The sequence below is a fragment of the Pygocentrus nattereri genome, chromosome 3, assembly GCF_015220715.1.
Source record: "Pygocentrus nattereri isolate fPygNat1 chromosome 3, fPygNat1.pri, whole genome shotgun sequence".
NCBI lineage: Eukaryota > Metazoa > Chordata > Actinopteri > Characiformes > Serrasalmidae > Pygocentrus > Pygocentrus nattereri.
This window is the reverse complement of record NC_051213.1, coordinates 39258718-39284138: the sequence shown is the minus strand read 5'-3', so window position 1 is coordinate 39284138 and position 25421 is coordinate 39258718. Positions and strand designations below refer to the sequence as shown.

The window sequence follows — 25421 nt, the reverse complement described above, 5'->3', positions numbered from 1 at the left end:
TATGTTTTTCTACATTTTTGACCAAGTTCTGATTTTTTATTCACAGTGACCTCTGATCAGGGTTTGCAATTGGGTATCAGGGAGGGTCTGTGAGCTAGTTGAGCATTTTTGCTACATGATAGGTGTGGGTGGTGGAAAGAGAGATAAAATATGATATATTATTGGTTAATATAATTTTTCCCCTCTGGTGCGTGATAACGCAATTAAAATTCAAAAGCTGTTTTAGATGCAGGTAAAATTAATAACAGGTTATAGGGGTTACAAAAGCAATTGGCTTAATATGACCAGGCCATGAACTAACAAGATCAATTTTATAGTAGGGCTAACAAACGTGTATCACTGTCCTAATCATCGTCTGGAATACAGACCCCGGGACTTATATACCGCACATGCAGTTTTGCCATTTGATAGTATTTGACAGTAATACTTCTGACATCTGGCAAAAGATCAATTGCAATACTGCTTGGAATGGGGGATGCCATTCTTGGTCCGAGTCCACGGGTGCTCTTTGTGTCGGATGAAATTCAAGGCGTGGTCCGTTTATGACCAAACCTCTGTTGTGAGCATTGCCTCGATGGAAACATGCGTTTAAAATGTGCTATTTGTCAACACTTCTGTTTGCACTGTTCTAGTTTCCAACAATATTTAAGTTGTTCTCAAATTGTAGCGCACATTTACGTTACAATAACCCATGTTTTAACATGGTATTGGAGTGTAGCTGGTCAAAAAACCCTCCACGCGTCCACATGTCATGCCTACACCAATCGCTGAGAGGTGCTCCTCGTCAAATCGACCTCACTCGAAGAAAGGGTTTTTCTTCACTACGTTTGAGAATGACTGTTTGAGGGTGGGGTGACTAAGCGAAAGCGCATCTAGCCGAGTTTGGAGTTCAGTTTACGGGTGAGTCCGACGTTGTCTGAAAGTGTATGTAACTGGCAAAGCGATTTCGTGACTTCTCTGTTCTTGAAGAGCTGTAAAGTAAACGATATCTGTTTCTTAACAACTGTAAAAAAAATCCTGAGAAGGCTAGCTTGTTGGCTGTGCTAGCGAAGCAGCAGCTGCTCTGAGTCAACTGTGTATTAGCTATTAGCTTTTATGCAATAATAGCTGTCACTGTTTACTGTGTGATCGCATTGCCAATAAAAACATTGATGTTATTTTGCAATTTACCGTCGACGGTTTTCTTTGGCTTGAAGCTCTGAGTCAGTCCACTTTTATGGAATTTTATTTAACGTTATTTCTGGTCAGCTGGACATTACAGCATAAAATTAGCTTTCTGGTTAGCTTTTTTGCTGACAGGCTTCGTTTGTGGGTGCAGGCTGAGATAGCTATCCTAGGTTAGCTAGCTAGTAAAACGATGTATGCAGTAAGGCACTTGGTCACAGGTAACATGCTACAGATTGTTGAGTTGAGGGAAAAGGGAAAGCCGACTGGCTAACTCTACATTAATTTGGGTGGCTCCAAGCATTGACTCAACTAGGCTGCTTTAATCAGAAGAGGCTGTTGAAAAAAGTTGTAGTTTAAGTGAATTGTTAAGTGAATTTTTCCACTGTCACTCCCTGATTACTTGAATGTCACGTTTTAACTTTGTTTCATTGCGTACAAAATAGTACTAATAAGCTTCGCCTTCTGTTAAGCAATACACCAAGTTTCCTTCAGCTCACCCACCTTTCAGCTCACCTTGCAATGTAACTTTTGCATGTATACAAAGATATATTAAGAAATAATAGCTTAAGAATCGACCCCACAAACATTCACACTGTTAATTTACCATTTTCTCTGATGGACTGGCAACTTGTCCAGGGTGTTTACTGCCTTTCGACCAAAGAGAGTGCTGGGATAGGCTCCAGCACCCCTTTGACCCAGAAGGATAAGCAGCTTAGATGATGAATAAATGAATGAATTTGCCTTATTCCTGTATAATATAGTTTAATGCAGACTAATTTTTTAATGTTAAAGCAAGTAAGCCTCCATAATGCCCTGATACAGAGGCACTTACATTCATACCTTGGATATCACTGTTTCCCCTGTTTTAAAACACAATTCAACTCCTCTGCTAGTTATTATGGAAGCATTGATATGGGATTTCTGGACAGATGCTGATGTCCATTATTTTTAATGTACATATATGTTGATGCCAATACCATTGCTGATACATAAATAATTAGTTAAAATGTCTGTATCAAAGGTTTACATTTACCTGGATTAGCATTGTTGAGAAATCTTAAATTTGCTTCTATAGATTTGCTAATGCAGTAAACTGCATAACATGCAGACATTGTAGTGTGGTCGTCAGGCGTCACCTCAGCATTCGACTCTTCTGGAGTACAATAAATGCATCATCAAATATTGGTTTGAAATATCAATCAAATCTAAATGTGTACACTATCAATATTTGTAAGCAAATATTTGCTGATAGTAATATGATTCCAGTATCTAAAAAATCTAAAAATGTCTTCTAGTACCTCAATGTGGTTAGCAGTACTTCAACTGGAGGTGTACTTTTTGCTAAACTGTTTATCTGTTGTGGACCCCCAAGACTAAAATTAAGCACTGTTGATCTAATACTAACCTTCATAATATAGTGTTGTAGTTGTAGTTACTTAGCTATTCATGAATTCTACATTTGTGACTATACTTTCAGTAATACCTAATATTAGCTGTCATTGAAGTTACAGGGTAGTAGTTGCATTCTTGATTGTAAGCCTGTGTTGTATGGTAATGTTGTGGTCATATTGCTGTATAAGCAGCCTAATTACCAAGATGCTCATCAGACTGTCCAGTAGATACAGAAAACAAATGAGTTTACAGATTACAGTTCACTAGAGTATGAGAACCTGCATTTCAAACTAAAAATCAACTCTGTTCACTAATGGTTTCATTTTAGAATAAATGTGGTGACTTCTGTTTGTTTTTTTTCTCTGCGGTCAGTAGATTTTTTTTTTTCTTGAGTGCACTGTAGAAGTAATGTACTTTCCTCCACTGCAAGCAAGCTTAAGGGGAAGCCAATAGTGTGCCACAGTAGCTACTGAGCAAAATATTATTGCTTCTGTGAGTTATAAAATGTGATGGAGTTGGTTGTGTGCATGATCACCTTTATTTAAGAGCACAAAATCACCAACAGTTTGTGGTGAAGGAATAAGGAAAACAATATGGCTTAGTGATGCACAGTGAAGTGACAGCACTTCACTGTGCATCACTGTGAAGTGCTGTGGTCTTTCATCTCCTCAAAGAAATACCCAAGTTCCTTGACAGCAAGGGGAAAAGTGAGCCAGAGTTAAGAAACCTAGAGTGAATTCTCCAAGTGGCCCTTTTGGTGGACATCACATTTCACCTGGACGCAAAGAATCTCCACCTCCAAGGGAGAGAGAATCATCCAGGTAACATGCTGCATGTGGTTCAAGCAATTTAAAACAATTCAAAAGTAACAGTATTGTGCAACTGTTAAAGAGCTTCTTTACCTATATGAAACAGATAACCACCAATGCAAGATGGTCCAGCATTTGACCACATATTTCCACTTTTGTAGCACTTCAGCCAGAGTACATTTTCATATGTTTTGGAGAGATGGAAGGGAGAGTTTGAATGAAGAGTCCATGACATGAGCAAGTACAAGACACATTTTGATTTCCTTTACAACTCTTTGTGATTAATTTGTGTTGGCTGTGGGTGTATTAGATACAAGCCTACAATAACCATAAGGTATTACGCTGTAATAGAAGTGAGGTTAAAAATGACCCACAGATCCTGTCGCCGAAGTTCAGTATTGCTAATCTGGTCTGCAGCGAGAAAGACCTCTGGCCTAAGAACAGCTGTCTAGTATACTGTCCTGTGATAGAAGCGCATCTGGCGCTGGCGATATAATATATTTCACCTGCTTTAGGCGTTCAGAAGTGCCGTTTTTTATGTTTTAGCAAGAGTGAAATCGCCACTCCCAGAGTCACGTGATTAAACTGTCGTCCAGCTTGCCAGTGACGTCGCTGTCGAGACGTCAGAGAGAGAGAGAGAGAAAGAGAGATAGAGAGAGAGAGAGAAAGAGAGAGAGACACAGAGAGGCTGACTCGCCCGCCTAGAATAAGCAGCGCAAAGAGCCGAGGCGCGGCGCAGGGAGTTGCGGTGGTCGTTCTTTCCTCATCTGGAGCGAACAGGCAATCTGTTCAACGTTTCACAAAACCAAATGCCAGGTCCTACCCAAGCACTGTCCCCAAATGGAGAGAACAATAACGACATCATTCAGGACAATGGAACCAATATCATCCCTTACAGAAAAAATACAGTGCGAGGAGAGCGCGCCTACAGGTAAATCAGTGCAGTGCTCTTTTTGACGTGGTATTTCTAAAGCTAAGTCAAACGTCAACATAAAAAGGATTGACTCGCCGTGAAAGTCTATTATATAACGTTACAGGCTATAGTTTATTTATACATTTAATGTAAACATCTTTCCGTATGCAGCAGCTGAAAAGGGGTCGTAATTGTGTTCCAAGGAAGCTGGGCAGAACGTTAGCTAGCTGCCTCCTAATCATTGTGGCTTTTCTTGACCCAGCCATAGATTTTGGCTGTGCAGACTTTTAGCTAGATGACTCCATTTAACTAACATACTTAAAAGTATTTGTCTGGATATCAGCTGTTATGCATGATTCTTGCGGTGTTGGTTGAGGAAAATCCTGAAGGCAGTTACTCAGAGTCGTGTTGATACTGCGCTATCCTGGGCTTGTAATCTAAAATAGGCTAGTGTCCCTTTAGCTAGCCGTTGCGTAATGTTAATCGAATAATTTCCATAGTCAAATACGTTCAACCTTTTGCTCTTAAAGGAATATTTAGCTATCAATATTATAGTATACACTGATAATAAAAGACACATTCATTCCAGTCTGGGAATACCGCGGGGCGTCTTGGATGTTGGTTGTTAGCTAGCTAGCATAGCGGCTATCCTATTTTTTTGTCCTCATCTCTCTCAGGAAACCTCACTGGAGGTAGCTAACATTAGCTTGCTATCCAAATCGTTAGCTAACTAGATGGATCCTTCTCCAGTTGAGGACAGAACTTTGCTGTTCGCTTTGACTGTCTGATAACTGTGTAGGTTTAAGAGGAATGTCTGGTTTCGCGTAGGTGATGCGCACTTTAATCGCTTTGGCTGTAATCGGCCTAGTGCAGGCAAATGACCAAACCTTTTATCTGGAAAGGCGACGTATAACCTAATTAAAACGTTGGCGTTGTGAAAGGAATAGGGATACATTTTCTTAAGTAGACCAAATGGCTTTCGAGAAGCTTGCACAAGACATGTAAATCTAAAACGTTACGAGGCAGACTTTGTTTACTGTAGCTACAGTTGTTAGGAACCGCAACGTAATGTCTGTATACAACTGAATACCTGACGCAGTCAACCTATAGGTTTGTGGTTTGTGTCATTTTCCCACAAATAACCAACGATTCTTAATTCAGACTCAAATGTTTAATGGTATCTTTTTTTCATGTTCAATTCCTTACCTTGACTGTGGAGATGGAAGTACCCCCTCCATAATTGAACTCTCTTCTTATAGTGCTAGATGCTCCATTCCATAGCCAGGCTTGAAATTGTGTTGCTGTGTTGTTTACCCTGTAGATTTAATTTAAAGAAAAGGGAAACTAGTTAATGCCAGTAGGCCTACACCTATAGATATATACTGCACTCATGGCCTTGTCCAGGGTTCTACAGTTGCAGCCATTCATATGATAGTTCTTGGAAATTGTCAAGGTTTGAGGAAAATGAGAAAATGATATTTGGTGTGACTCCTTTGTTTTTAAAAAAAGATTTCACAGTATTGTTCAAAAACACCATGACATGTAGATATGAGGTGCTGGCAACTGATTTTAAAACAAAACGTTGTGAGCAATATCCCTGAGACCCATTTGGTTTCAGTTACTGTAGTAGGTATCTTTATTATAACATGAAAACATTATTGCTTACTCTGCTTCATTTGTTTTTACGCTTCAGTAAGACACTTGTGTAGAAGCACAAAAGTATACATAGCCGACAGTCAGTATTTGCATAAATAGGACCTAATTGACTTCAATCATTTTGCAGGCTGCCGTTGTTTTTGTCCTCACTTACCTAAATGATGATGTAATAGGTTTTATGAAAGGACAATAAATGAAGTCGAATTCGTAATGATTTATTTGTGACAGTTTGTGTACATGTAGTTTTATATGTTTGTAATTCACACATTGTAATTCATTAATGACTGCTGTCAAGAGCCCTGTTCGAGATTTGTATAGCCATCCCAGAGAGTGTTGTTCAAGCCTTTGGCAGTTGCATAAGAAGTACGCGCTAACAAACATTTGGTGAAACATTATCTTTGATTTAAAGCAGAAACATTAAAATGAGCTAAGTCACAAATAGCTAATAACTTAGTTTTTTGTAGTTATCTTTTAGACTACTTATGATTTTTTTTAAAAATGGGCTGTCTGACTGGCTGTTCAGAAGAAGGAACTGAAATAGTTGTTAGTGTCTAGAGTCTTAGAGAGCCCATATCATGGTTAACCTAATTTTTCACACTTTCTGAATTAAAAAAGATGTATAAATTTCCATCTTTTCAGCTCTGCCTATTATCTCTATTATAAGGAGTGTTTCAAGCTGGGCTGCTTTTTGAATAAGGTACGGTACAGGGCAAGGCAACCAGAACAGAGGTCATTTACATAAACAAGTCTTATAGGCATAGTGACAGAAACAAACTGTTTAATTCAAAGACAAAGTTGAAAATGATCATGTAAAAATAAAAAAAAATAAAATACATGAAAATAGTAGGATATGGGTTTTTAATATACCTGGTCCATGGGCATATTAATATGTGGGAGAATATTATTCTTGCTATCAGTGTCGTATCACTGAACAAGACATGAATTTGGTGTTAAAGCTTTCAGTGATAAAGATGACAGTTTTCCTTCCTGTCCTTCACAGTTGGGGCATGGCAGTCAACGTGTATTCTACCTCAATCACCCAGGAGACTATGAGCAGGCATGACATCACTGCCTGGGTGAATGATCTGCTCTGTCTAAACTACACGAAAGTGGAGCAGCTCTCATCAGGTAAGTCTGGTACTCAGTCTGAGCAATCATATAATAGCAGAACATTTGAATATTATAGCATTACCATTGAGCCTAAAAATCTATACGCATTGTGCATTGTATGGTGCCTATATTTTGTTTAGTCTTATGCTTGATGCTATCTATACAATTATCCAGAGCTGATAGTGAACACTGAAGCTTCTTGATAACTAGGATTTTGCTTTGTTTTTCAAAAATAAAATCTACTTGGTGCTGTTTAATTCTGTTATTCAGACATAGTAGCATCAATATTCTGTATGTTTTGTAAAACGGTGGCGTTCTCATGCATTCTTGACTGTATAATACATGATATGGCCAGAAGTATGTGGACACATTACCGTCACACCTATATGAACTCATTGGACATCTTAAGAGTTGGTCACATCTTTAGAGTTGGTCCCCCTTTGTGGCAATAACGGTAATAATCTTTTTAGAGCATGTATTTGTGCCCATTGAGTCAAAAGAGTATTTGTGTGGTCAGGCATTGATGTTGGATGAGAAGGCCTGGCTTGCAAATGACATTCCATTTCATCCTAAAGATGTTCAGTGCGGTTGAAGTCAGGGCTCTGTGCACAGCACTGCAGTTATGCCAAACTTATCAAACAATGTCTTTATGGACCTTACTTTGTTTACAGGGGGGGCAGTCATGCTGCAATAGGAAAGGGTCTCCCCATATTGTTGCCACAAAGGTGGAAGCATACAATTGTCCAAAATGTATTTGCATGCTCTAGCATTAACCTTTACTAAAACTAAGGGACCTATCCCAAACCCTGAAAAACATCCCAGACCCCTATCCCTCTTCCACCGAACTTCACTGCTGGCACTATGCATTCCGGTAGCATTCTCCTGGCATCTGCCAAATACAGATTTTTTTTTATTAGACCACCAGGTAGTGAAGTCATCACTCTAGATTTTCACTGCTGCAAAGTCCAGTGATGCTGTGCTTTACACCACTCCAGCCAACGCTTACAGGCCTAAGATCACTATGCACAGTGTTTGGCTAAGAAAACCCTTTTAATGGAGGTACTAATGTGCAGTTCTTGTGCATTTCTTCCATAGGCAGTTCGGAACTCTGTACTGAGTGATGAAACAAAGAATAGGTGGGTTGTACGTGCTTCAGCAATCAGCAGCCCCACTCTGTGAGTTTGTGTGGCCTGTTGTTTCGTGGCTGAGCTGTTGTTTTTCTTGTTATAGTAATAGCACTTGCAACTGACAGGGGCAGATATAGCAGGGCAGAAATATCAGTAACTTGTGGCAGAAGTGGGGTTCTATGACAGTTCCATGGTTAAAGTCACCAATTCACATTAGACCCATTCTACTGCCATTGCTTATCTGTGGAGATTGCATAGCAGCGTACTTGATTTTATACATCTGTTCGCAATAGGTGTGACTGAAACCTGAATTCCATAATTACGATGGGTGTCTACATACTTTTGACCATATATTGTATGTAGTACTGTGCACAAATTTAGGCATGAAAATGAGATTTAAAGAGCTTGTTTATCTGAGTAATAAGTTATTTACTCAGCCCTATAAATACAGTAAATAATAATATTAATATAGTAAGTAGTGATTTACATATGTCAGTATGTTTTACCATTTTCCTACCTCTTCTCATTGCAGTCCACCATTAATTGTAGTTATCCTACAGCACAAAGATCAGTCTTATAGGCACAGTAACCGAAACAACTTGTTTAGGTAAATGACAAAGTTAAAAATGTTCTTGTAAAAATTAATTATAAAAAATAAAATTCTGTCTAAATGCAAAAGCACTATTTGTGTTCAGCGAAGGGCAGTATTGTTGATTCTCCTTGTTGCTTGACTTATTACAGTCAACTAACATTTTAATATACCTGGTACATGTATTAAAGTGTCCTAAAAGGATTAATATGTGGGAGAAGATCACTCTTGCTATCTGGGTCACGTCAATGAACAAAACATGAATTTGGTTTTAAATCTGTATTTCAACTGAAACAAAAATGGAGGAAAATGTTTAAATTAGTGTGATTAAGCCTTTGGTGGTTCTAGTTTTGTGTATTTCCATTGTGAAGGTATTCATGAATGTGGGTTTTCAGTGATAATGGTGAGCAGTAAGTTGATATTTTCTCACTATTAATATTGATACAAAAATACCAATACTATTAATACAATAAGTAGTGATTTTATGTATGTCAGTGTGATTTACCACTTTCAAACTCCTCTTAATGGCAGTCCAGTATTAATTGGAGTTATCGTCCAGCACCTGGTTTGGCTAATCAGTCCTTCATTCTGTTAAATCAGCATTGAAGTTTATCACATCCATATGATGGATGGGGACATCAAGGAGAACCATCTGGAACCAAAAAATATTTTTCAGACCAGCTCACAAGATAAGAACTACATTGAAATTTGAAAACAAGAAATTGTAGTTACTTTAAATTCTTGTTTGCTGTATTTGTCTATGTACATTATAATGATTTATGTGTTTTACCATGCTTATTGCCAGACAGATAAATGGTTTTAAATAATATGATAAGATGCCTGAAAGTTTTGCATGCTGTATATACTGTGATAAATACTGTTACTGTTATATATGGAAACGAGCTGTCTGAACGTGGGCAGTAGGTACATCTTATTATTTTAGTTCACTGAATAAATCTTTTTTCATTCACCAGCATAAAATTTATTCTTATTTATTTATTCTTAAGTACTCTTGCTCTTTCACAGAAGGGAGGTTATTATACTTGTATAATATACTTGTATAATATGTATATACTTGTAATGCCCTGAGTTCAAGACCAGTTAAACACTTACATCACTACTCTAATCCATGAATTCAGTCTAGTAGTAATAGCAGTATAAACTCCGAAAGCAATGACTTGCAATAGGAAACAATTTTTTTATGTCCTGATACATTCTGGTATTGAGCAAAGTGTTTTTGGTGTGCTTACTGCTGTCCCTGTTTTTACTGCTAAACTTCAACCCTCAGCTCTGTTGTTATCTATGGAAAATAAATAAATTGATTTCACATCTTTCTTCTAAGTCATTTGGTTTTATCAACTTCACTTTTATTCTTCAGAATGCTTGTCAACTGAGATGCATACCTGCTCTCTGTGAAGTTCCTTTCTGCTGTAATTTTGTCTTTTTTTAAAACGGATGGGGCTAGATGTAAAACTTTTTATTTATCCACTGGTGCTATGTTCACATTGTAAGCATCATTCTTTATATTAGTGAGCCACTGACAGCTCTAATCTAATCTGTTCCTGCAAGCCAAGGATAATGAATACTGCCATGCAAGCTAGCTGTGTCTCATGATACCAACAGTGGATAATATTAGTGCAGAGGTACACAACTTTGGTCCTGGCCAGTGACAGGCACAGTTTGGTGATTTCCCTGTTCAAACACAGCTGATTAAACTCTTTTGTTAATTGCCAGGTTTTGTTGGAATTAGGGATGTACCATATCGTATCATTCGCGATAATACGGGTATAACTTTCTAAACGATAAAAAAATCCATATCGTGATAACAGCGATATTCTGACTTGTTGACGTAATGATGTCATGTGCATGGTCGAGAGGTCGTTGCGCGAGTCATTTTGGAACAGAAAGAAGTATGGCGCAAAGCAGCTCTTTGGCGGAGTTTGTCCCAAAAAGGGGAGCGACTTCAGTAGTGTGGAGGTGGTTTGGTTATAAAATCTCGGATGTACAACAGATCACAGTAATATGCAAGATATACAAGAAGCCCGTAACAACAAAAGGGGGAAACAACTAATCTGTTTCACCACCTCAAGCAGTAGCACTCAGTTGAGTATGAGGAAAATCAAAAATGGCTGTTTACACGAAAAGACTTCTGCCAATCCGATTGAAAACAATCGGATTACAGATTCAGACTGAGGTGTTTATATGCTCACTCTATTCAACAATCTGATGAAAATCTTCGTTTACATGCTCGCTACAAGTAAGCCGATGCAAAATGACGCGCATGCGTGGAGCAGCGCTTAGAGTAGACGTTACCATGACAGCGAACAATCATGTGAGGTCCAGTCGGCGTGAGATGAGTTTCCAGTTGGCGCGCTTGTGTTTTTAATGGCTTTATGATGTCGAGAGGAAGACGTCGTGTTCCGAGACACATAAACTGGACGTCCGTCCCACCGCCGTCTTTTAAAGCTCAGAGCATAAACTTCGTCTCCTCTGTAGGCCAGTTTCTGCTCCGCCATGTTGAATGGTATAAACCTTTTCGCATGCGCAGAACGTACTTACACGTTCCGATTGGAGTGGAATCGGATTCAGGCGTTTACATGGCTGTTATTCTTCTATTTAATGGATTATTTAGAGGATTACTCACCTCATTCAGTCGGATAGAAATTGCATTACGAATGGCGTCAATCGTATTAGACTATTCCAATTGAGGTGTTTACATGGATGTATTCCATTCCATAATCTATTAAACGTGGCTAATGCCATGAAGAGTGTTCAACAGCCAATAGCCACGTTTAAATGCATCCAAATAATCTGTTAATAATCCGACAAATATATCAATCGGAATCAGTTTTTTTGTGTCTACTGAATATTTTAAACATATTTATACTTAATAAAACGTTAACATTTATTTTGTTGCAATAGCGTGTTTTTGAAATTAATTAAATGTTATTCAGTGTTTTGTCATATCGCCAAAAATATCGTTATTGCAAAAATACCCTGAAATATCCTGATATTATTTTAGAGCCATATCGCCCACCCCTAGGAGTGCTTGAGGAAAGAAACTACCAAACTGTACTGGAGATCATTCTTCCAAGACCAGAGTTGTGCAACCCTGTAAAAGTGTGTATCACACAGGCCTTGCCTGCTTGGGTGGTCTTGTGATAGCATGAACTAGCTAGGCATTTTGGGTTTATACAGTATGTTCTTTTTGTAGTTAGGCAGTGTCAGTGAATTCTGTCAGGAATAAGTCAAACTGTTTGTACCAGTCTGCAGCAATTAATTCTGTCATATTAATGGGACACATGTAAGACTGTAGTAATGAACACATAAAACTACAAAATTTCATTGGAATTCCCCTGTAAATAATGGGATGATATTAAGGACATTTTTGTGAGAAGGTGTAATGTCAGTACAGCATTCATTTCTGTTTCATAAAAGAAAATCACATATTATGATAAAACTCATTCACATTACTACTATGCACAGATATCATATGCTGTTTATTTGTTGTTGATTTAAATATTCATTTTTATTTAGTTGTTGGCCTACTTCCAACTTCAAAAATGTTTCTGAAAAAAAAGGCCTATGTAGGAAATGGTTGCTTAACATATCTGTCATAATTGTCATAATAATGTGGTGGTTGGCTAGTGTAGTGGTTAACACCTTTGCCTTCTACGCTGTAGACGGGGAAGAAGCACCCTACACTATACCAATAAGGGTCCTTGGGCAAGACTCCTAACACCACCTTGGCCTACCTGTGTAAAATGATCAAATTGTAAGTCGCTCTGGATAAGAGCGTCAGCCAAATGCCATAAATGTAAATGTAAATGTAATTCTTCACCCAATTCAACCTGCTGGTTGTTTGACTTCCAACTCTACAAAATTGCTCTCCCCTTAGTTGCCTCCATCAGCTTTTTCTCTCTTATTCTCCTACTTTTGGAAGGCATTGCCTGCTATAAGCACCCAAAATTAATATTACATAAAAACAGGCATTTAAACATTAATGTTACAAGTTATCTGATAACAAAAAATAAGGTGATTTCTATCAGCTACATCTGCTTATTGGTTGAACAGCTGCACATTGTTCGGAAGTGTTATGTGGAGATTTTTATTCAAAAGGAATCCCATTGGTTATACCATTCAGCATTCATCAGTGCTACAGTGTCATAGGACATCAGTTTGCATCACAAATAGGCTGTTGCTTGGGCATCTTAAGTGCACGTCTTAGCAAGTGATACTAAAAAAGAAAAAAAAAACAACCAAAAAGTAACATTAAATGTACTGATCCGACACAGGCAGTAACACAGGGCTGACTTGCATTATTATGTTACGATAATTATGCACAATAATGTCTTGAAATGCCACTATTGAAACACCCCATGGGCTATGTTGCATGACATTTAGGTTTGTGATCTTTGTTTTAACGCAGGTGTAAGTGCCAAGCAGAGATGGGGTATAAAAAGATCCTTTGAAACATGTCCAATTCTTCCCAGACATAGCTCAGATAAGGCAGTCTGCCCAAGCTAAGTAGTGAGAGAAGACGATAGCTTCAAAGAAAGCCCAATATGAGAGTTACAAGAGGCATTAATGTAGTGTTGACGCAATATGCTAAAAGTGAATTTGAAAAGAAGTTTCATATATAGATATGTTTTTTTCTGTTTTCAGCATTATTTGAACCTGACTAGTTCAGAGGGGTAGGTTCTATAATAAAATTTGTAATGGATTTATAATGGAACCTATATATATATATATATATATATATATATATATATATATATATATATATATACACTGCTGTGGGCTGTATACTTGTACATGTGTAAATATGTTGGTTTTCATGATGCAAGTATAATAAATGGTACAACAAGTGAACAGTGGATTCAGAACAAGATATTCTTGCTGCTTAATTTCCATATATAAACTGTCTGGATTCGGCAGTTACCAGTATGTTTTAAACGTTAACAGTGTTTGCATAGTACATTAAACACTTTTATTTCAGAAAAGCGAGGAAAATTGGGTTTCATTTGATATGGGCCATCAAATTATAGAACCTCCACAGGTAAAACTAACCCAGTAGAGCTTTACTATTTGCTCTTTAATAGAGCATTATTAATAGAGTTTTACTATTTACTCTTTATTTGATTGAGGTGTGGACTTTCAGAAATGCCTTTTTAATAAGTGGTTTGGTGGTGATCTGCACCATGTTTTGGTTTTCCTGAGTCATGTGACCAACAAAGTCACCAGCAGTAAGCCTGTAATAAGTCAAATGTATATTTTCATATCTATGATGATGCATCTAAGATGATGCCAGAATGTGATAGGACATAAGCTGCATTATGGGGATAGATCGGCAACTTAGTTATATCACTGATGGTCTCCTATGTCTACTGTCACAGTAAGAGGCAATAAGGATCCTACAAGACTTATCTTGTCTTTTTGCAGGTGCTGCTTACTGCCAGTTTATGGATATGCTATTCCCTGGCTGCATCAGTCTTAAGAAGGTGAAGTTCCAGGCCAAACTGGAGCATGAATACATTCATAACTTTAAACTTCTTCAAGCCTCCTTCAAGAGGATGAATGTGGACAAGGTAAGAAATCTGGCAGCCAAACTCAAAGCAGACAAGGTCAGGAAGTGGGGGTACTGCGACAAGAGTGCTGCGACATCCCAACTTTCAGAACTGCTGAAAATAATAATAAAATAAATATTTTCAATTATAATATTTTCAGTATAATATATATTTGATATGTTTTTGTTGTAGGGTGAGTTTGTATTTTTATTTCATTGCTTAATTTATGCATTTTTTAAAGTCAGCATTTAACATATTACTAAAATTGTTATTATATAATGTTTTATATATATTTGTAAAATATAGCAATTTCAATTTCAATCCTTTTTTGGCTATAATTAAATTGTAGTCTCAGTCCAACTTAGGATCATAACTTTTGGAAGCAAACAGTTGTGAGGATGTTCCCTCCGTTCTTCTTTAAAACTTATTCAAACATCAGCATCTAAAGTTAACTTAATATAGCTAAACAACAAACATTCATTTTAGTATTAAAATGATGACCTATTAAAAACAACATTTGACCCCAGGGGATGCTTGAATGATATCAAACAAACAAATGATACCCAGGTAAGCCATCCTGAAAGGAATCAATTAGATCTTCATCCAGCAGCAAACCGATTTGATTTAAATATGTTGAAATAGGACTACTAAATTGGAGATACTGTTGATATTAAAAACTCATAAAAAATAAGTTCAGTTTCTAGTTATTTCAGATGGTGGCAGTGGTCTTGAGAGCAATTTCCATGTTACCCCAAGACTGAAATCAGACTGAGCCAAAATGATGTAAAGACTGAGACAGGACTGACAAAGTTCATTTCTGAGCACATGGTGCTAAAATGCAGGCAAGTTTAGCTGGGCAGAGCTATTTTAAATTGTTCTGTATGTCTGCATAGAATGTATGTGACTTTGGTAGAGGTGAAAAATGCCCAGATGCAATATTATTATTAGTATGTTATTATTTACATGCCCGTCTACAACCCTATAATTTGCATAACCATACCTGTTGATATCAACCATGCATGACATCAAACATGCCTGTTGACAGGTCAGTTCCTTGGGAAGGGCATGAAAAGTGCCGACATCCCCTTCACAGTTTGGAATGGGTCATTGCTGTTGCTCCATTGTCATTGTTTCGTTCTTCACAATACCTGCGGGGATAGAACATGGGCTTGTCTGTGTAAATTTTGGAGGTGTAAATATCAAGTCAAGACTGTTACGCTACAGTGTAGAATTTTGGAATCGGCCAGTTTGCAAATGCTGTATTTGCATTTAAGAGAGGACAGCATTGTTTGATGTTCAGTTCCATGTACTGAACTCTCCTTATTTAATCATGCCAATGTCAATACAGTTTTCCAATTCATGGCACCTTTTGAGTGCATTCTGTGTATTCAAGTGTATTACTGCCTTTCTGTGATCATGACACATAACAGTGCTTGCCATGCCATAATCTGTTTGGCTGCCACCCAGCGTAATTCGCTTCATATTTGCATAAAGTTTAGCTACAGGGAGACAGATCAGAGGTTGCTGCGTGGAGCATATTCCAGCTGTCTAAGAATAACACACACAAAAAAAGAATAACTGATTATGAAATAAAAAAAAATGGACTTCCACTTTTCTTTTCCAGATTATTCCAGTAGAGAAACTTGTAAAGGGACGATTTCAAGACAACCTGGACTTCATTCAATGGTTCAAAAAGTTCTTTGATGCTAATTATGATGGTAAGGAGTATGACCCTGTGCAGGCACGACAGGGCCAAGATGCTATTCCTCCCCCAGACCCTGGAGAGCAGATTTTCAACCTGCCAAAGAAGTCTCACCATGCAGCCAGCTCCCCTACAGCAGGTCTGTTAGTATGTCTTTCTTATTTCTCACATTAGTGACCAGCTGTGAATAATGATTCTAACTGCTAACTGGTTAGCTGTGAGTTTGAAAAAACATCAGGTTTTGTGGCAGTGCTGACATTACAAATGCTGGTAGGGTCCCCAAATCACTAAATCTAACCATGGCTTTTGTTCACATCTACAATTGTGTAATCTTTATGATGCTAAGACTAACAGTGCCATTCACATACTTTTAAACCATTGTGTGAACAGGAGCTACTAGATCATCAACTTCAACTCCTAAATCGTCCACATCAACCTCACGACCCTCTTCAGCCAAAAAGATCCCTGTGATGTCATCAACACCCGCCAAGGGAGAGAAGGAGCTGGAGGCTCAAGTAGCACAACTTAACGAACAGGTTCACATCAACAACCCTTTTAACTCATGTTCTTGTCAGTTTGATTAACATATTTCTCCAAATCTTAATTCTGTCATTAATGCCATTTCCTGGAGTACTAAATACTGTGTCAGAATGTGTGTTGAAGGTCACTGGTGCACAGAGGTTTTAATTTATCATTTTAAATAATTAATAGGGTTAATTAAGAAATTTACAATTAAAACAAATGCTCTATTTAAAAATGACGTACTACATGCTCTCTCTTGTTCCTGCCTGCATAGCTGAACACATTAAAGCTTGCGCTGGAGGGTGTGGAGAAGGAGAGGGATTTCTACTTTGGGAAGCTTCGGGAGGTGGAGCTGCTGTGCCAGGAGCAGGGCCAGGATAACGGGCCCTTCGTGGAGAGACTTATGGAAGTGCTATACTCCACAGATGAACAAGTCAGTGTTCTCTACCTTTCCCTGAGAAATTTTTGGGAATCTTGTTCATATACTAGATTTTTTTCAGACAGGGTAGTGAACCCATGGCACTATAGCACGTTGTAACTTATGTATCAAAATTGCATATGGCCAAATCCTATTGCACACAAGTTTAAGACAGTTTTGTTATTCATCATTTCATCTTTAGCTCTCTTGTATAATTCACTGAACTGCTCTTTCAATAATAGTAGTCCTGCATTTATTTATTTATTTATTTATCAATTTATTTATTTATTTATAGGAAATTAACAGATCCTTTATCCTTTACAGATCCTTAAAGGTCTGAGACTACATAAAAAATATTGTGTTTTTATCATTTATCATCTGGAAATAGAATATAATATTAAAAAAACACACACACACACATTTTCTAAACCGCTTATCCTTCAGAATGCTATACTATTTTTAGGTCACTATTCAAATTGAAGCAAAGTTGTTGCCTTTGTACAAAAAGGTCAGATTTTTTAGTCTTATTCCATGCATTAAAAAGTATGTTCAGACAACTAGCATTATTTATTTATTTATTTATTTATTTTTACATACCCAAATACTAACATATGTTCTATCTCATTGTTATTAGTCCTTAGTGATCAATCAAGCATGACATGATTCAAGGATTCAAGGAGATTTTATTGTCATTCGCATCACATGCTACATGAGGTGGAACGAAATTAAGATCTCATGGTCCAGTTTACACCCAAGAGCTGTTATTAAAATAGATAAATAAATAGAAAGTACACAAGGGAGGGAGAGTAGGAGAGTAGGCAGTTAGCAGCAATATGAAGTCCAGAGTGCAAGTTTGCTATAGCAGCATGATATTGACTTAGAGCAGTGGATAAAGTGTCTAGATAAAGTGTCTCAGTGCGGTTTAAAGTGACAGTGTTTGTAACAGTACTTGTTCTTGTAAGTGTCAGTGCAGTGTGTTCAGTTGGAATTTAAGAGCCTTACAGCTTCTGGTATGAAGCTGTTTCTGAGTCTGGTTGTTTTGCACTTGATGCTCCGCAGCCTCCTGCCTGAGGGGAGCGGGACAAAAAGTGAGTGTGCTGGGTGGGTGGGATCCTTCCTGATGCAGGTAGCCCTTTTCCTGCATCTGGAGGTGTAAATGTCTGTGGTGCTGGGGAGGCTGACTCCAACAATCTTCTGTGAATGAATGAACTAAACTGTTATTGCTTACACTTCATTTATAGTCTAGTAGTAACTTTCTTTTATAAATGCAGTTCCAGAAAACTGGTAGGTAAAATGCAAGTAAAAAGTCTACTTTGACCTATATTTGAACAAAAACAGGACAAAGACAAGTTTTAAAAAAAACTACATATCAGCTTCATTGCTTTTTGTAGATATACAATGATTTTAAAAATTGAGGGCTGCAACATCTTCCAAGAAAAGTTGGGACAGGGCAATTTAAGGTTAGAAACATCATGAAATGTAAAAAAAAATATCTTACATGAGTGATAAAGTTAACCTTGTGTATAAAAGGAGCAAGGCCCCTTTTTCTATGAGCAAGGATGGGTCAAGGCCATCAGTTAAAAAAAAACAGTTTAAAAATAATGTTCTATAGCCATGAATTGCAAGAATTTTAGATATTTCACTCTCTACGATGCATAATATCATCAAAAGATTCAGGGAATCAAGAGAAATCTCTGTTCATAAAGGCAGAAAACCACAAACGAATGTCTGTGACCTTCAATCCCCTAGTTGGCACTGCAATAAAAACTGGCATGTTTCTGTGATGGATATCACTGCATGGGTTTGGGAATGCTTTGATGAAATGTTCTCAATAAACACTGTTTTTCACTGCATCCATAAAAATAAAGTTAAGATTGTACTATACACTGCAGCTGTTCACTTCTCTGGGCTTAAGGTTATTTGAAATTGAATGTTGCACTGTGGAAATGTATTTTTATGGAAATATTAGGCCTTGTGTTCTTCAGACCAAAGAAGGAAAGCACCAGCGAGATTGTTACCAGCATAAAGTTAAAAAACAGGGTCTGTCATGGTTTGGGGGTGGTTACTGCACATCTTTGAAAACACACTTAACACAGTTGCTGTCTTTTAGACGTATTTCCTGGGACGCCTATGCTTATTTCTGCATGACAACACCAAGTCACATTTTGTGTGTGTGACAGCAGCATAGCCGGATTATCAGTGAGTTATGGTGCTAAACTGGCCCACCTGCAGTCAAAACTGTTTCCCATTGAAAACATTTATCTTATTAAGCTCAAAATATGACAACAAATTGCCCTTTGGGGTTGTACACGTAAGAGATCACATCTAATGTTTTTGTAATGTTTTCACTTTTATGTAGGTCGAACAGAATTTATTTATCACTGGTTTCTGTTTTTATTAGCATTTCATATACTATCACAACTTTTTTTGGATGGGGGTTATTCACTATATTATTAAAACAATATTGTTTACTGGAATTGTGGAATATCACTCCAGCATAATTCTAAAGTAGTTCTAAATTGTAAATCTAATTGTAATTTCTAAAATGCCAGAAACAAGAAATCCCAAATTATGAGAGAACATACATTATATACATTCATTTAAACATACACAACACTGCTTTAACAGTCTAGTACAGGAGCCTAGAGAACACTAACCTAGAGGACACTAAATAACTAAATAACAGAATCCTCACGTTACATGACCTGTTGTTTTGTTGAAATAGGGAAATGCACCACTATAGGACCAAGTGCAGAAGAGGCTCATGTATTATCTCTATACAGGATGTGCTGACTTATTTTTACTCAGGAAGTCAACAAATCTTGTTACATACCACATGGCAAACTGGAACTTGAAATAGAAAATAAAAAAAATATAAAAGATACGAATGGGGAACAAAACATCTATAATTTTTTTAGCTTGACATGGAACAAGCTTTCATGCTGTTATCCAATCTCTAATACCCTCCTCTTGATTTTCTAAATCTGCATAGAACAGTGTCCTTCACCATGATTGTTATTGTGCTGGCCATTCCCAGCTATTTCCGTGAGAGTTTCTTTTTGCAGTCTCATGTATTACATGTAGTGTCTTTCTGTGTGGTTGTTTAGGAGGCCAGCGCAGAAGGAGAGGAACATGAGGCCCTGGCACAGGAAGGGGAGGTCCCTGATGACACACAGGATGAATACTGAACACCATCAAATACACACATGCATACACACACACACACACACACACCATTTGTGAATTTTTCCCTCAGCCACTTTCTCCCTCCTTCACCTTTTCTCATATTTTATTTTCTGCTTGAAGATGGTGTAAGAGAAACAGTCCAAAATTGCCACTTGATTTTTTTCTTGTGTTTTGTGACACTTGACTAAAATGCTAAATCTAATTCCTGTACACGCCTCCCTGCTGAAATTGCAACTCAGCCCATCCACATGTTTTCCCCTAGAGGATCATAAGGCTGAACAAAGACATTTTCTTTTTCTCCACAGCACCATTGCTTTGTGATGTTACAGTTAATGAAGGATTGATGGCTTTGTTTCGTTTTCTGTGGATTGTCAGCTTCTTTCTCACCCATACTGTACTGATTAAACATTTAAAGTTGACATATCGAGCCATGTAATCAGGACAACATTCTGCATTAAGATCCCTATGTTAATGAACATAATCAGCCTCCCAGTTGATTCAATATTCTGCTTCTATACGTGGAATAGAACTGCATGTTAGGAATATTCATTATTGCTTTGGACCCCAACAGATCTGAGCTGAGGTATGTTTGACAGTGTGACTGTATTGCTCTCCCTGACCATCATACAACAAATAGAAATCTAAGCCATTTGGGTAGCTTGCTGTCTCAACTTCACAAACATAGAAGTCCATTATTGCTATTTGGTAAGACTGAATTTCAATTTCAGCCATGTAGTTTGTTTTATAGTCTTTAATTATGTTAAGAAGCCTGCCACACTCTGGAAAAGAAAAACAAAACATGTATATTGAAAATATTTTAATATAATTTTAAAGTACAGGTCAGTGCAGAACTAACACTCTCCTCACTGAACTACTGGACAGAATCCAGTATTCCAGTACATTGTATACTGTTTCATGCTGTTGCATTTAGTTCCATTATGAGCTCCACAGATCAAGTCATTTACTATCGTGTACAATGAAAAGGAATGTAAACATATGTACTGTTAATAATTATTATAAATAGAAAATGTTTTTTTTTTCTCTCAGTATCCCTCCATTATGCATTCCCCAAACTGTGTTGCATGTTTTCATTTTATTTGTGAATAACTCGACCTGCTTTTTACATATTTAATACAAAACAAAATGTTACGTGTTTTTTGTATGTTTAACTCGCTATTTTAAATCTCTGGAGAGATGAATGAACTTGCCGTAATAAAATTCTGTCACTTTCAAAATTAAGTTTTGTTGTATATATTTGATATTTTCATATTATGAGTTTTGAGTTGTTTATTCTCAACTCAAAGAGCTATTAGATAATATTTATGTATCTTATTATGTTTCTATGTTGAAACACACTATGTGGTTTTCCTCATTTTGCTTCTACGGCAGCTAGATAGGCTTTCTCATCCACAACAAATCCAATAAAAGATTCCTATGGTCTTTTCTCTGTCTACAATACAGTATTTACAGATGAAGTAATGTAAAACAAAAACTCCCACCTTATCAGATGGTGACTTTCAGATGACAAAATAGCAAATATTTAAATTTTACATTTTTGGGACTGCCTTCTCTGGACCTGTGTCAGCCACCTTTTGTACTCATTCCTTCTCGTGTAAACCTCTAAATTATTTGTGTGTGTAACCACATAGCTGTAACCAATTATCAGGAATTTGTCCCTTGCATTCTAGAAGCAGCCATCCCATCTCTAAGCATTTTGGAGTTGCTAATGATGGTGAAAATTTGCCAAACGATCTTGAAAGTTCTATTTAGTTGAAACTCCTGGGGCCAGTCCTAAAAAGATCCCTAGGCCCTGTGGTCCTTCTTAAAGTCCTTACTTTGTAGACGTCAATAACGTGCGGACATAGAGGCCAACATACCTGGGGGGTGCTGGGCTTAAGAGTGTGCATTTGAGGGAGATTCATGCATCATTCAGCCTATACATGTACTGAACCCATTGAATGAATAAATAAATGAGCTAATTTACTTATCTACAGTGCAAGGGTGGATAAAGTACAATACATTTGTAGTAAAAGTAAATGCACTCTTGGTAAAATATAACGGAAGGGTACAAAAGCACTTGTTTGTAAATCTTCAGCATAACATTGCAAATATTTTGGATATTTTACCATCTACTGTACATAATATCATTAAACGATTAAGCGATTCTGGAGAAATCCCTGTATGCAAGGGACAAGGTCAACGCTCAATATTGGATGCTTGTGATCTTCGGGCCTTCAGATAGCACTGCACTGAAAACAGGTATGGTTCTGTACTCAAAATCACTGCATGGCCTCAGGAACACTTGCAGAAATCATTGTCTGTGAACACAGTTTGCCATGCAATCCATAAATGCAAGCTAAAGCTGTATCAAGTAAAGAAGAAGCCATATGTCAACACGATCCCAAAATGCTTCTCTTGGCCAAAACTCATTGAAAATGGACTGAGGCTAAATTAAAAACTGTTCTGTGGTCAGATTAATCAAAATTTGAAAATCTTTTTGGAAACCATGGACACCGTGTTGTGTGGGCTCAAGAGGAGAGGGACCATCCAGCTTGTTAACAGCGCACAGTTCAAATGCCTGCATTTCTGATGGTATGGGGATGCATTAGTGCCCGTGGCCATTTTTTTTATCGATTTGCAGTATTTGGCAGATTCTCTTATCCAGACTGTCTTACAATTAGATCGTTTTACACAGGTAGGTGAGTGTAGTGTCTTGCCCAAGGAATCTTATTGGTATAGTGTAGGGTGCTTGGAGAGGCTGAGCTGGCTTACCTGCTGTCCAGACCATTCACCAACTGAAAACATTTGGCACATCATGAAATGACAAAATCATGTGATATGTGTTCTATATTCTATTGTGAATAAATATGGGTCTATGAAATTTGCAAATCACTGCATTCTGTTTTTATTTACATTGATTTACGTTTCACGCAGCATCCCAACTTTCTGGAATTGAGAATGTATTAGTAGATAGAATATTGAGTATTCTGTCTATATTTTTACTGTTTGCTTGTGAATGTATCAAAAATAAATCAATATATAAAATATATATTTTGTTTAATACCATTCCATTTCAAAAAACGTTGGGACCCCATTCAGAATGTAAATAAAACAATTTTATTGTTTTCTGAAAAATTTATGCCCATGTTGACAACAAGTTTCTAAAACAACAAAAAGTTTCTAAAAAGTCGTGACAGGGGCATGTTTACCACTGTGTTGCATCCACCTCTTTATCAACACTCTGCAAAGGAACTGAGGAGACTTATTGAAAGTGAAAAGTTTTCCCATTCTTGCTTGATATAGGATTTTAGCTGTTTAACATTTGTCATATTTTTTGTCATATTTTTCATTTCAAAATTCAATTCAATTCAAGTTTATTTGTATAGCGCTTTTTTCTGCAATGTTGTCACAAAGCAGTTTTACAGAAGTTTGAAAACGTACAGTTACAACATATATCCCTCAGTGAGCAAGCCTGATGCAACCGTGGCAAGGAAAAACTTCAAACTGGAGGAAGAAACCTTAGGAGGAACCAAGACTCACTAGGGCAGACCCATCCTTCTCTGGTCAAATAGTATTTACAATTTAGCAAGCTAAATACCAAATAAAAGCTAAGAGGATCTCTGTTTGAAGTCTGGATGGTAACGCTTTAGAAACTGCACTGGTAGAGGCAGTCTCTGACTGAGGCAGTCTTTGACTGAGTCTTTATAAAAAGTGGGAGAGAGCTGAAACAGTCCCATCCTATCTCAGAGCTAGCACATCTGGATGGCACAGTGATGTAATTATGGGTGCTGCAATTGGCACAAATTAACAGGAGAGCAGGTTGGTGATAGGTGAGAAGAGGCCCTGATTGTTAGTCTTCCAACAGCATTCAACAGGATGGGAAAACAAACCTGTGTGATCGCATGAAGTGGTGGGTCAACAGTACCAAAATCTCAGTTTATCATAAGCCTCTGTGTCCATGAGCCCCTGGATCTCCTGCCTTTATCTAAAGGGGAAGGCTAATTATCAAAAGCTAAACTAAACAAATATGTTTTCTGTCTAGACTTAAAGGTTGAGACTGTGTCACAGTCCCAAACATTAACTGGGAGATTATTCCACAATTTGGGGTCTTTGTAAGAAAAAGCTCTTCCTCCCATTGAAGTCTTCTGAATTTTAGGAACCAGTAGAAAACTAGCATTCTATGATCTGAGTAAACGTGGTGGTTGATAATGGGAAATAAGATCTTGCAGGTACTGTGGTGAGAGACCATACAGGGCTCTATAAATTAATAAGAGAATTTTATAGTCGATATGGAATTTTAACAGGAAGCCAGTATAACACTGATAAAACTCGGTTGACATGATCAAATTTCCTGGTTTTAGTGAATACTCTAGCTGCAGCATTCTGATTTAATTGAAGTTTATTTAGGTTCCTGTTGGAGCATCCTGACAACAATGCATTACAGTAGTCTAGCCTTGAAGGTATAAAGGCATGTACCAATTTTTCAGCATCATGTAGGGATAATGCATTTCTTAACTTTGAAATGTTTCAGAGGTGAAGAAACGCTATAGTTGTAGTATTACCTATGCGTTGATTAAATGTTAGATCTGAATCCATCGTCACACCAAGATTTTTAGCTACCCAGGGGTTACAGAGAAGTCAGCAAGATTTAACATTAAATCTGAGCATTTATTCTGAGCAGCCTTTGGACCAAGAAGGAGAAATTCTTCTGCAGCATCCAGTTTCTTATATCTTTACACAATCTTCTATTTTATTTAATCTGGATTTATCATCTGGTTTGGCTGATATGTACAGTTGTGTATCATCAGCATAGCAATGGAAACTAATTCCATGTCTATTTATAACTAAGCCTAATGGTAACGTATATAATGTGAATAACAAAGGCCTAAAACCTAAGACCTAAAACAGAACCTTGTGGAACACCATATTTCACTTTTGTATAATTAGATGATACATTATTTAATTGTATGAACTGAAACCAGTCAGTGAGGTAGAATGTGAATCAGGATAACGCTATTCCTGTGATTCCAACCATGTTTTGTAATCTGTCCAAGAGAATAGAGTGATCTACAGTGTCAAAAGCTGCACTTAGATCCAGTAGCACCAGCAGAGATACGTGGCCTTGATCAGAGGCAAGAAGAAGATCATTTGTCATCTTAACTAGAGCTGTCTCTGTGCTGTGGTGGGGACTAAAACCAGATTGGAATTTTTCATATATCTTGTTCTTATGTAGATAGGAACAGAGTTGCTGGGCTACAGCCTT

General features: G+C 37.4%; 1 protein-coding gene across 3 annotated transcripts; it reads left to right on the top strand.

Moving 5' to 3' along the window:
* The first annotated feature begins 783 nt into the window (after nt 1-783).
* Nucleotides 784-21397, top strand: mapre2 (microtubule-associated protein, RP/EB family, member 2). 3 transcript variants are annotated; one of them, XM_017718299.2, is made up of 8 exons: nt 796-900; nt 3234-3380; nt 6938-7065; nt 14206-14351; nt 15955-16171; nt 16423-16568; nt 16829-16987; nt 20080-21397. In XM_017718299.2, exons 3-8 carry the CDS (start codon nt 6945-6947, stop codon nt 20158-20160), a joined length of 870 nt encoding a protein of 289 aa, XP_017573788.1. In that variant the 5' UTR covers nt 796-900; nt 3234-3380; nt 6938-6944; the 3' UTR covers nt 20161-21397. The 3 variants fall into 3 exon arrangements, with proteins under 3 accessions (XP_017573787.1, XP_017573788.1, XP_017573786.1); XM_017718298.2 differs by lacking the exon at nt 3234-3380 and having other exon boundaries at nt 784-900; XM_017718297.2 differs by lacking the exons at nt 796-900; nt 3234-3380 and adding an exon at nt 4030-4299.
* Nucleotides 21398-25421: the final 4024 nt, after the last annotated feature.

Excerpts from the sequence above, each read along its gene's own strand:
- mapre2 (XM_017718297.2), top strand. The coding sequence starts at position 4,178 with ATGCCAGGTCCTACCCAAGCACTGTCCCCAAATGGAGAGAACAATAAC. Across the intron at positions 4,300-6,937 it reads CGAGGAGAGCGCGCCTACAG|TTGGGGCATGGCAGTCAACG; the intron begins GTAAATCAGTGC and ends TGTCCTTCACAG. Across the intron at positions 7,066-14,205 it reads AGTGGAGCAGCTCTCATCAG|GTGCTGCTTACTGCCAGTTT; the intron begins GTAAGTCTGGTA and ends GTCTTTTTGCAG.